Source organism: Delphinus delphis, chromosome 2 (genome assembly GCF_949987515.2).
Source record: "Delphinus delphis chromosome 2, mDelDel1.2, whole genome shotgun sequence".
Classification (NCBI taxonomy): domain Eukaryota; kingdom Metazoa; phylum Chordata; class Mammalia; order Artiodactyla; family Delphinidae; genus Delphinus; species Delphinus delphis.
Genome location: NC_082684.1, coordinates 46190519 through 46203504, shown reverse-complemented (window position 1 = coordinate 46203504; position 12986 = coordinate 46190519). Strand labels below are relative to the sequence as shown.

The window sequence follows — 12986 nt, the reverse complement described above, 5'->3', positions numbered from 1 at the left end:
CAAATAGCAAGTACTAGTTTTTCAGAAGGATAAATCCTAAAGACAGATTCACTGGATCAAAGGGCATATGCATTTCTAATTCTGATAGTTCTTGACAAATTGCCTTCCACAGGGATTGTGACCAACTTACACTCCCATCAGCAATACATAAACGTGGTTATTTCCCCACAGCCTCACCAGCTAAGAGTGTTGTCAAATTTTCAGATTTTTCTAATTTAATAGGTAAAAAGAGAAATCTCTTTTTAGTTCTCATTTGTGTTTAATCTTACTGCAAGTGACATCAATCATCTTTTCATATATTTGAAAGCCATTTTAATTTCACTTTCTGATTATTGCTTCTTGAAATAGTCTCCACTTATAGTTTCTATGACATGACCCTCTTCAGGAGATTTTTCTCTTAATTGCTTAGTTAATCTTCCTTTTTCTCATTCAAAAGCTTCTACTCCAATAACTGACCTCTAAATGCTGGAATTTCTTTGGGGTTGGACTGAGACCTTTTGTCTCTTTCTTCTCATTTATTACTATAACTTTATATACCTTCTATAATCTGATGATTCCCAAATGTATATAACCAGCCAAAATTTCTGAGTTTGAATCATATATTCCAATACCTTCCTTTTTTTTTCTTTTTAAACTTAAGCATTTTCTCTTTCTTTTCTTTTTTTAAATTAATTAATTTATTTTTGGTCATTTTGGGTCTTCGTTGCTGCGAGCGGGCTTTTCTCTGGTTGCAGTGAGCGGGGGCTACTCTTTGTTGTGGTGCGCAGGCTTCTCATTGCGGAGGCTTCTCTTGTTGTGGAGCACGGGCTCTAGGTGCGTGGGCTTCAGTAGTTGTGGCATGCAGGCTCAATAGTTGTAGCTGGCGGGCTCTAGAGAGCAGGCTCAGTAGTTGTGGCGCACGGCCTTAGTTGCTCTGTGGCACGTGGGATCTTCCCAGACTAGGGCCCAAACCCATGTCTCCTGCATTGGCAGGCGGATTCTTAACCACTGCTTCACCAGGGAAGCCCCCAATACCTTCTTGATATCTTCCTTTGGATATTGTGCAGGCTTAACACACCCAAGAGAGTATTCATTTTTATCTTCCTTATTTCTATAAATGGTACAACTCTTTATCTAGCAGCTTTAACTAGAAATGTAGGTGTCATTGATTCTTCTCTCATTCCCAACCCCCAAACTACCAGCAAATCCTGTTTCTATCTTGAATTTGCTTCTCTTCATTTCCACTTCCCCACACTAGTTCCAGCCTACTCCGAATGATAGAGTAAGTCCTAATCCTTGTGACAACTAAAAACAATACCCCACATTTCTAAACATCCCCAGAAGAGTGGAAAAACCCCTGGTTGAAAAATTGGTCTCTCTGCTTCCAGTCCTACCCTTGCCAATCCATTTACCACATACATTTTTCTTTTTATAGTGTAAATCAGATTATATCATTCCCCTGGATAAAACACTTGAATGACTTCTTGTTATACTTCAAAGAAAATCCAAACTTCTCTATCATGGCCTATAATGCAGCCTATGTCTAACTTACTGATACCAACTTGGATTTATATTCCCTGCTACCTCTTGCTTCTTTGTACTCCAGCCATGTTTACATCCTTTTAATTCCTCAAACACACCAAGTTCTTTCTGAACTCACAGCCTTTGTACATGCTGTTTACTCTTCATGGATTGCTTTCCAATCCATTCTTCCATAACAGACCCCCTTGGCCACCAGGTTTCATTCTAAATACTACCTCCATTAAGAGTCTTCTATGACTGGGACTTCCCTGGTGGCGCAGTGGTTAAGAATCCACCTGCCAATTCAGGGAACACGGGTTCGAGCCCTGGTCCAGGAAGATCTCACATGCTGCGGAGCAACTAAGCCCGTGCACTATAACTACTAAGCCTGCGCTCTACAGCCCGCAAGCCACAACTACTGAGCCATGTGCCACAGCTACTGAGCCCGCAAGCCTAGAGCCTGTGCACCACAACGAAGTGTAGCCCCCACTTACTACAACTAGAGAAAGCTCGTACGCAGCAACGAAGACCCAATGCAGCCAAAAATAAATAAATAAATACATAAATTTATTAAAAAAAAAGAGTCTTCTATGACCATACTATCTAGAAAATGCTCTTCTGTTATTCTTTATCATGGGTCTGCTCAGATTAATGGGTAGTATTTATTCTAATAGTAATTAATATTTCGTTGTTTCTGTTATCTGTCTCCCCAGTCAGACTATAAGCTCCATGAAAGCAGAGACTTCTTTGTTCACCAAGTATCTGTCCAATGTCACTGACAGTCTTTTAGACCAAGAAGATATCTGGTGTCAAAAAAGAGGTAAATACTCAACACAATACTGAATAGAGACTATATGTACTGAGAATTCTACACTCGCAGTCAACTACTAAATTTCTACTAGCCCACTCCCCTATAACAATAATTAAGCTAAAAATCTCAAAAAGCAACTAAATTATATATTCAATTCTAAATCAAAGTTTAAAATAAAAGGCTATAATAAAAGATGAAATGTGATGTTTACCCCAAACTCCCCTCCCTATCTGGCTGAAATAATGCTAGTCACACTAATAAAATTGTTTTCTTTTCTTTTTTTTTAGGCCATGCAGCTCGGCTTGCAGGATCTTAGTTCTCCGACCAGGGATTAAAACCATGCCCCCTGCAGTGGAAGCGCAGAGTCCTAACCACTGGACCTCCAGGGAATTCCCTTAGTTTCTATTTTGCTCAATAGGTTCCAAGTCAAGCAACTGGTTGAAAACTTCAAAGTGAATGTAAACAAATTCCTAATTTAGTGAATATGGAAAGCAAGTAAATGAGCTAAGGTTAAAGATTTTAAAAATACCTTTAAAGATAAGCATAATAAAGAATTTCAAAGTACTTTTTAAAAAGAGTCAACTAAGCATTTTCTAATAGCCCACCTCAGTTGCTGGGGATTTTCATGGATACCAACCACCCAGTAGTGATCAGATTTTCCTTTGCAGTGTTCTCTTGTGTTACATACAGGAGTCCATGTATGACCAAGTCCTCTGTTAAGCATTCGAACAATGCCTTCTGAATCCACGTAAAATGGGGTACCTATATACCAACAGAAAAACAAATCACTTGGAAACATAGCTACGTATTTGTTAAATAACCTTTTTCAAATACACACACCAATCAATCAACTTTCAATTCAAAAGCAAAACAAAAAACAAACCAAAAAACCCAAACAAAAAAAATCCTCCCAAAACCCAAAAGGCAAATAATCCAAGATTATTTCCCATAAAATTTCACTAACCACATAGAGTAAGACCTAACTGAATCAAAGGAAAAAAAAATTGCATGTGATGTGACTAAAATTTATCCAAAAAAAAGAGGAAAAAAAACCCTGATCAATTCAGAGAAAACTATGCCACCTGCTGGAATACAGCAGTTTTTCAAAGCCAATTTCAGTAAAGAAGTTAAAATTGAGTCTGAAGTTTCCTTGGTCAAGACAGACTTGGAAAAATGAGGAGAACCTAATGCAAGGTGATGATGTAGAGAAATCTGTCTTTAGTACTCTTCTTCCTCCCCCCTCTCTCGGCCTTGTCACTGTTCTGTTCCCCAACAGTTCCCCACTGTTCTGCTCCTAGACTTACCTAGGAAACAAGTAAGCATCCCTGTTTCCCACCTACTCTGCTCCCATTTCAGGAAGTACATGGCAAATTCCCTAATTATCCTTTTTTTATCTGCGACTTCACACCCCTCTTACTCTGCAAACAGCAGTTTCCTCAGGGTCTAGATCTGATTGGTAACTGGGAGAAAAAAATAAAGCGATATGAATGGAAGTTATTAATGGTCACATTATTAAAGCATAAGTGACTAATTAATATCCCAATAGAAAACACATCCAGAAATGGTTGGGTTTTTTTAAAGACAAACTGGAGTTTCCAATGATGTAATTAAAGGGCATGAATCTCCAATAATAGAAATATTTAAGCCAGAAGACAGGGTTAACAAGTGCCTTAAAATAAGGTACTCCTCAGTGTCCTTCAAATCATCTGTCATAACCCACTGTTAAGTGAGTCTACAACAGCACACTGTTCAACAGAAATATCATGTGGGCCACAAATGTCATTTTTAATTTCCTCCTGCCACATGACAAAAGGGGAAAAAAAAGTGAAGTTAATAATATATTTTATTAAATCCAATATATCCAAAATATTATCATTTTAACATGTAATCAATATAAAAGAATTATTGAAAATTTTTACATTTTTTAAATTTCATACTAAGCCTTCAAAACTTGGAGAGTATTTTATAGTTATAGCACATCTCAACTCAAATTAGCCACTTTTCAAGTGCTCTATATATAGCCACATGTGGTTAGTGGTTACTATAGTGGAAATCAGTAGGAAATTCCTGATTTTCACGTAGAATCTGCTAAAAAAGCCAAAACTTGAACACTGGATTTGTATCTCCTTTTTGCTAGCTAATAAACTTTCAGAAAAATTTATTTCCCTCTTTGTAAGTTTTCTAATCAGAATTCTGATGAAGAGATCTTGTACATAAAACAGTGGCTACCTCGCCTGGAAATTCCAGTTTCCAGCTCTGCCAATATATTAAAATAAATAAATTTAAACATAAAATAGACAATTTATCTTTAAGCAAATTAATTAGGAATAAATAATGAAGCAATTTTCTTCTTGAGAAATGACTTTAATATAAATGAATTTATCTTGCCTTCAGCTGAAAAGCCAAGCCATACAAGGTAGGATTTCCTTGTAAGAGGAAGAGGATCACCATGTAAAATTTGTTTTTTCTTTTTGCCCAGCTCCAGCAGTTGAACTCCAAGGCACTGATCCCCATCAAATCCTGTACCTAGTGAGAAAATGTAAATATAAATCAGGTATCAAAGGTTTTTTAGCTATGATGTAGTTTAAATTATTTTCTCTGAATTGAATTTTATTTTGTGATAAATTCCTAAATTAGCAGTACTTTTTATAGATAATCCACTTACCTGAGGCACCATTCAGGGATTAGAAGCAGAATAGTATGTTACGTGGACTATTTATATAAAGTGTTTATAAGTGGTAATTCATTCACTCAAGAAGTATTTAAAGAGAGCTTACTTTGTACCAGGTACTGAGGCTACAATGGTAAACAAGACAAAGTCGGCGTTCTCATGAAACTCATATTCAGGTAGGAGAGGAAAAACTAATATAAAAAGAAAGAAAATACTAAGTGTCATGATCAAAGATGAAAATACTAATGTGATACAGAGTTTCAGGCTGAGTGGCTACTTTAGATTGGACAGACAAAAGTGGCCTTTTGAGAAAGTGAAATTTAAACCGAGATATGATTTGCAAGTTGGAGTCAGCCATCCAAACGATAGGGGGAGGGGCACTACAGTAGACAGGGAAAAGCTAATGAAAAGGGCCTAAGTTGGGAACAAGCTTGGTGAGTTTGAAGAACACAAAGAAGCCAGTAGGGCCAGAACCAGTAACAAGAAAAAAAGTGGTAAGAGATGAGGTTGAAGAAGCAGGCAAAGGTCAGATCATGTAGGACCTTGCCACCTGGGATAACAAGTTTGATTTTTATTCTAAAGCAATAGGAAGACATCAGAGGATTCTGAGCAGAAGAGGGAAGTGATTGGATTTGTTTTTAAGAAATCACCTAGGTTGCTATGTGGAGAATGGATTGTGGCAGGCAAGAATTGAAGCTGAAAAGCTAGTTAGGAGGTTATTCCAACAGTCCAAGAGATGATGTCTGGGTTGCACTGGGGTTTTAGGGGAGATAAAAAGGGACAGATGTGCAATGCGTTGTGTGAACTGACATGATAATGACTTTGCTGACAAAGTCAGAAATGTGGGGATGTGAGGGAAAGAAAGGATAACTCTTAACATTTCTGGCTTGAGTAGCTAGATTGATAGTATGCCGTTTACTGAAATGGAAAAACTAAGAAGCAAGTTTGGAGGGAAAAAGAAAGCCCAGAGGCTTTATTGTGACCAAGTTAAGTATGAGATAAATATCAAAACTCTACATAGAGATTTCAAGTCGGCAATTGGATATGTAAGTCTGGAGACACAAGGAGGGGGTAGGGCTGGTGATATTAATTTAGAAGTCATGAACATATAGATGTATTAAAGCCATGGGTGTTAATGAGATATCCCAAAGCAGTTTCTCAAACTGCATTTTTTGACCTGTGAGTCATGAAATCAATCCAGAGTTACAACCAGAATTTAAAGAAAAATGAAATCAAAGAGTAAATATTGTCCATGAGACTTTCATTCTAGTTATATCTGCAGGTATGTATAGAATAGCAACATAGAATATATTTCTCACTAGGGCTAAGCAGTCGAAAGACTAATAGCTCCTGACCTAGTGAAAGGAAGAGAAGGGGGCTGTGACTGCGCCCTGGAGTACTCCAGCTAAGCGGGGGGCATAGGAATAGGAGCCAGCAAAGGAGCTGAAAGAGTTATCAGCTCCTAAGGGAAAAAAAATGGGCGAGTGACATCACAGAAGCCAAGAGAAGAAAGTATTTCTGGTGGAATTATTTAAATAAATAAGCATAAAAAGATCGTCGCTAACCTTAATAAAACCAGCCTTAGCACAGCGATGGGGACTGAGGACAGAATATGAAGTGAGGAAAAGGAGGCAACAACTTTTTAAGTCACATTCAAAGTTGCTTTGGTCCTTCACACGAGGAGTTAGTTTATTTTTTGAGGCATTTAAACTCTGATAATTCTTATAAGATATAGACATGGAAGCAATTAACCAAACTCTACCTTAGAATTCTTTCTATAGTACAGTTTTTCTATAAATAAAATGTTTTCATTTTCATTGCTATTAGTGAATACAACAAAATTCTGTACAAAGATTATACTGATTCAAACACTAAAATAAATGCAAAAGGAGATACAATCCAAAACAGAGAAAAAAAAGCTTAAGTAATTTCCATTTTACTTCAGGTCATGGTAAAACTATAAAATAGTAGAAAAAATCTACCTCTGTGATAAACAATGACAAGCTGTTCTCCATGTCCTGCCACTGACACAACAGGCCCAGGGAGACTGAAGACCTCTTTCTGAACACCTCCAATGGTAAACAAGCGAAGGAGCAAGGCGCTAGTGGCAGCAGCAGCCCATCCCTGACCAAGACATATGGCTTCAATATTTTCATTCTGAGGCATGTCTACTATCCACTCTTTGCTTGAATCCCATGAACTAAAGTGCAGGCAATGAAGCTTGCTAAAAATTAAAACAAGACAGAAACAAACTTTCACATTTGATATTTTATATATATATATAAAACTAATCATTACACCCAGTAACAATCAAATAGTTTATTTTTCTATTACACACAAATAATACAAAAATGGCTTTAAGAAAGTAATTATGAAATATCCTTAAAATGAACTACGTTAAAACCATTAATAGTCATGTTACTGAAGAATATTTAAAGATACAGGAAAATGCTCACAATATAATGTTAAATGAAAAAAAGCAGGATAAAATCAGCAGAGTGTGATCCTAGGCTGCAAATACACACAAAAATCACAACCAAATTTTTAAAAAGGAAGGAAGCATCAGAATGTTAGGCAAGAGTCCTCTCTTTGCAGAAAAGAAAATTCAATATGGGAGAACAAAGAGAAAAAGAAAAAAAAATCATAATCCCACCAGCAAGATTACCAACCACTGCTAACAATCTGATTTGTGTTTCCAGTCTTTTTTCTTTGCATATTTACATACATGCAAGTTATTATGAAACTTAAGCTTCAAAATGTAGATACCATAGTATTTAGAATCAGAGGCAGTACTGACTTCCTAAACAGTAATTTAAAATTCAAATTTAAAATAAAGAGAGATGAGGGACTTCCTTGGTGGTCCAGTGGGTAAGACTCCGCGCTCCCAAAGCAGGGGGCTTGGGTTCTACCCCTGGTTAGGTAACTAGATCCGGCATGCATGCCACAACTAAGAAGTCCGTGTGCTGCAACTAAAAGATCCCGCATGCTGCAACGAAGACCCATGCAGCCAAAATAAATAAATAAATAAAAATAAAATAAAGGGGGATGGGAATTCCCTAGCGGTCCAGTGGTTAAGATTCCGCGTTTTCACTACTGAGGATGCGGGTCAATCCCTGGTCAGGGAACTAAGATCCCCCAAGCCACGCAGCTCAGCCGGAAAAAAAAGGGGTGGGGGGGTGGACCTAGACATTATCATGTTAATTGAAGTAAATCAGAAAGAGAAAGACAAATATCATATGATATCACTTATATGTGGAATCTAAAATACAACACAAATGAACATATCCAAGAAAAAGAAACAGACTCACAGACATAGAGAACGGACTTGTGGTTGCCAAGCGGGAGGGTGGGTGGGGGAGGGAAGGATTGGGAGTTTGGGATTAACAGATGCAAACTAGAATATACAGGATGGATAAACAACAAGGTCCTACTGTATAGCAGAGGAACCTATATTCAATATCCAGTGATAAACCATAATGGAAAAGAATATGAAAAAGAATATATATAACTGAATTATTTAGCTGTACAGCAGTAATTAACATAATATTGTAAATCAACTACACTTCAATAAAATATTTAAAAAATAAAATAAAATAAATAAAAGGATAACATTGTATATGACTCTGAAATAATATATCTAGGAAAACAAAGAGAAGAACAATGATCAATCAGGAAACCATAACAATCTTAACAATCTGAAATCAAAATTGCACATGGAGCCAAGGGGGAAGAGGGATGTGAGGGGATGGATTGGGAGTCTGGGGTTAGTAGATGCAAACTATTATACACAGAATTGGATAAACACTGAGGTCCAACTGTATAGCGCAGGAAACTATATTCAATATCCTGTGATAAACCATAATGGAAAAGAATATAAAGAAGAATGTATACATATGTATAGCTAAATCACTTTGCTATACAGCAGAAACTAACATAACATTGTAAAACAACTATACTTCAATTTAAAAAAATTGCCATGGAAATAAATGTTCTAATTATGTAAGATATTCTGAGTTAGAGACACTGAGTCAACAGCAATTATTTTAGTAAACTGATTTAATTCAATAATAAAGTATGGAGTTGATTTTACAATGTGTAAATTAGGAAACCAATTAAAATATTAAAATGACCCAATTTGGTGTTTCTCAGGCTTTAATGCATAATCTATCACCTGAGGATCTTGTTAAAATGCAGATTCTGACTCAGAAGGTCTGGGTTTGGGTCTGTGATGCTGTGTTTTCAACATGCTCCCACGTGACCCACGCCCCTAGTTTGTGGACCATAATTTGAGCAGCGAGGAACTAATATATCCAGGCAGAAGGATTTTAATTTCAAATCACCTGGGAGTTAGTAAAATCTATGATCAAGTGTATAAGCACTATGATCAGCTGAAAAAATTAACAGGGCAAACTGGCTGAAATAACAAAGCTGAATAAAATATTTTTTCTTCTTTAAAAAAAAAATACAGATTCTGCATCCACTGCTTTTCCATCATAATTTTCTTGTCTCTATATCTACCTACCTACCTAGCAACCAACCAATATATCTAAGTTAAAGGTTTTCAAATTAAAAAGTCAAAATGACAAATAGTACTAATAACATTTTTACTGTGTTTTTCCTTTTTTTTTTTAAAGAGAAGTTTCAAATCTAATCTATAGTGACAAAACCCACATCAGTAGTTGTCCAAGGCTGGGATTAGATTAACTGTTAATTGTTAACAGTAGTTATATCTGAGAGTAGAATTCTGGGGGGAATTTTCATTTTCTAAAAATTCTGTACTACTTAAGCTTGCTTGTTTACAATTAATCCGTTTATTACTCTTATGTAAGAAGGGGACAAATAAGCAAAAACAGACATATGTTCTGAGGTATTATGGGTGTGCTGCTATTTGTACTAAACTCTTCCTTCTGAAATTCCATACTATAAAAGACATAATTTTGTTTTTTGTCTTACAAACTTTGTGTACTGAATTTCAACATTTTAGTACAACAGTTCAACAGTAACAAATTCTTCCTAATAATCTTGAATTTACCTTGCTAGTTCATCAGTGCTTTCACATGCCAACAAAACAGCTTCATGGGAAAGATCCGCTACTGTATAATTCAAAGTGTTTGCTAAGTGTGTTGCATGGTGTATGGAGGTATCATGGAACTCCACATCTATGGCATTGTCTTGCTCATCATTATAGCAGCGAATAATTCCAATAGAGTTCCACACCTACAAACATGTAAGGTTAAATACAAGTCTGAGAAAGAGTAAAGTTCTTAGAATCAACAGACTAAAATAGTACAAATTAACAAATAATGTAGTCTATCAGGGATTAAGTTATGGGAGCAACCACAGCTTACTTACCTCTAAATAGTTTCAGGTAACAGTAGTAACATCGGAGCAACAATTACTAATTATTCTCTTCCTCATGAGAAGAAGGTACATATATACTTATTTATTAGCAAATGGAATATTTTACCTAATATTTTTAAAAATTATATTACTGTCATAAAAAAATACTTTACAATTCACCTTTGGACAACTGAACCATTAAATTCATCAAACAAAACATTTCAAAAATGTATTTACTTACAAATATGACTGCATATTTCTTTTGGTCCAACTAACTGGTTTATAGTTATGGCATAAATATATACATTTTAAGGCAGCATAGGACTTCCCTCGTGGCTCAGTGGTTAAGAATCCGCCTGCCAATGCAGGGGACACGGGTTCAATCCCTGGTCTGGGAAGATCCCACGTGCCATGGAGCAACTAAGCCCGTGTGCCACAACTACTGAGCCTGCATTCTAGAGCCCGCAAGCCACAACTACTGAGCCCACGTGCCACAACTACTGAAGCCCATGAGCCCTAAAGCCTGTGCACTGCAACTACTGAAGCCCACATGCTCTAGGGCTCATGTGCTGCAACTACTGAGCCCGCATGCCTAGAGCCTGTGCTCTGCAACAAGAGAAGCCACCGCAGTGAGAAGCCCGTGCATTGCAACAAAAGAGTAGCCCCCGCTCGCTGCATCTAGAGAAAGCCTCCTCGCAGCAGCGAAGATCCAACACAGCCAAAACTAAATAAAATAATTAAACACACACACACACACACACACACACACACACACAAAACAGGAATTAAAAAAAAAAAGGCAGCATAAATTGATACCATTTGGAAAACTTGTCTTCCACTCATGTACACTACAGGCTCACACTACGCAGGGTAGGTCCTAGTGTTTCCTTTCCCCTACCACAAATACAACTATAAAGTATTTGATAACATTAGAAAAATTAAGATCTATTACTTGATGATGATTACTGATGGCAATAAAAAGGTTGTTTTTTTTTAATAAAACATCACCTTTAATATTTATCTACAAATTTATGCCAGGATCATACAATTTAAGAAGGACAACTGTCAAAGTCCTCAGTGGAAAACCTCAAATAATCAACAAATAAAAATATTAAACTTTTTTAGCTCTCAAACTTAAAACAAAAAGTTAATATAGTCATTCATCCATAAATATATATTGAATGCCTATTGTGCCATACCTTGTTCTAAGTGCTATCAGTAAACAAAACAGAAAAATCTCTGTGCTTCTGGAGAATATATTCCATTGGCATGGGGAAAAGGGGCAGATAGCTTTTTTCTTCATAGCACTTATCACCTTCTAATAGTATACCATACCAGTGGTTGCTTTCTAAAAAACACCTTCTAACTAGTGTGCTGGAATCAGTACAATCTCCTATATAAAAACTAATATGAGAAGTAAAGTTTGGAAGTATAGCCAAGAGGTACTACAAGATATACAGTCACATTTATTATGTTCATTATATGTCATTTTGCAAAGCAGAATTTTATTTAACACAACATTCAATAATAAGGTTGAAATAAGATTAAAACTGTGAGTTAACCATAAAATAAATCAAGCACAAAATTATAATCAATCAAAGTGTTCCAGGTCAGTTAACCAAGGTTTTTAACAAATATTTTTACCACACAAAATTAACTACAGTGAGATAAAATGCTTAAAAGTGAGATAAAACTATTTTAAAGTTACATGTAGATGAAAGGCTTACCATGAATCTGTGAGTGAGATGCAAGGGTGTAGAACCTGACTGGAATGGCTTTTGCCGGGGCGTTGGCATAGGACCATCATAAAATGGCCTTTGGGATGTTACAACTGGTAGATTGTGAATGCTGCCTGCCTGATCCTCCTCCTCCTCTTCTTTGAGAAAACCAGAACCAGTTTTTATCATTGTAACGTCTAGAAAACAAAGGATTATAATTAGAGAATCATAAATACCTATTACCTTGAAAAAGAAAAGCATTACGAAATCTAATAACCTTGTCCATTCATATTTAGTAATACTAACATTTTAATACTATTTGCCTCTTTCACTGTGTTAACATCTGCAGTGATCATTCAAAAGCAATGGAGGGTATAACTGCTGGTACCTTAGCATGAATCAAAGCAGTGGCACCAATCTGTATTAGTAGTCAGTATATTGTTAACCAATTGCAGTAAAAATAGTAAAAATATTAATTTTATTAAATCTTGATCTTTGCATAGATTTTTAAAAAATGTTCTCTGTGTTAAAATGGGAAGTGTGCATAAAGAATTGTGATGGGGGATTTCCCTGGTGGTCCAGTGGTTAAGACTCTGTGCTTCCAATGCAGGGGTTGTAGGTTTGATCCCTGGTCAGGGAACTAGATCCCACATGCTGTGCAGCACGGTCAAAAAATTTTTTAAAAAAACATGCTGTGTAGTGTGGCCAAAAAATTAAAAAAAAAAAAAAAAAGAACTGTGATGGTTGTCTCAAAAAAAAAAGCAATTCTGCAGTTGAGTTGTAAGCTGAACTAGCTAATTTTTTCATGTAACACCATTTTTATTGGAAATACCAGATAAACTATGGTTTATCAAGTATGTGGCAAACATTTTCTTAAAAATGAAGTGAGCTGGTCATTTAAGAAAAATAACTGACAGAATTTGTGGTCAATGATAAAACTGGAGCT

At 36.2% G+C, this 12986-nt stretch overlaps 1 protein-coding gene across 1 annotated transcript in view; it reads right to left on the bottom strand.

The window, feature by feature from the left end:
• Nucleotides 1-12986, bottom strand: part of WDHD1 (WD repeat and HMG-box DNA binding protein 1) — an 88521-nt gene that overhangs the window by 51719 nt on the left and 23816 nt on the right. Inside the window, exons 12-16 of the mRNA XM_060003446.1 lie at nucleotides 12050-12237; nucleotides 10015-10199; nucleotides 6965-7206; nucleotides 4700-4837; nucleotides 2917-3073 (exon numbers count right to left, since the gene is read on the bottom strand). Of these exons, the coding sequence (XP_059859429.1) occupies nucleotides 2917-3073; nucleotides 4700-4837; nucleotides 6965-7206; nucleotides 10015-10199; nucleotides 12050-12237 (910 nt within the window). The remainder of the gene's footprint in view (nucleotides 1-2916; nucleotides 3074-4699; nucleotides 4838-6964; nucleotides 7207-10014; nucleotides 10200-12049; nucleotides 12238-12986) is intronic.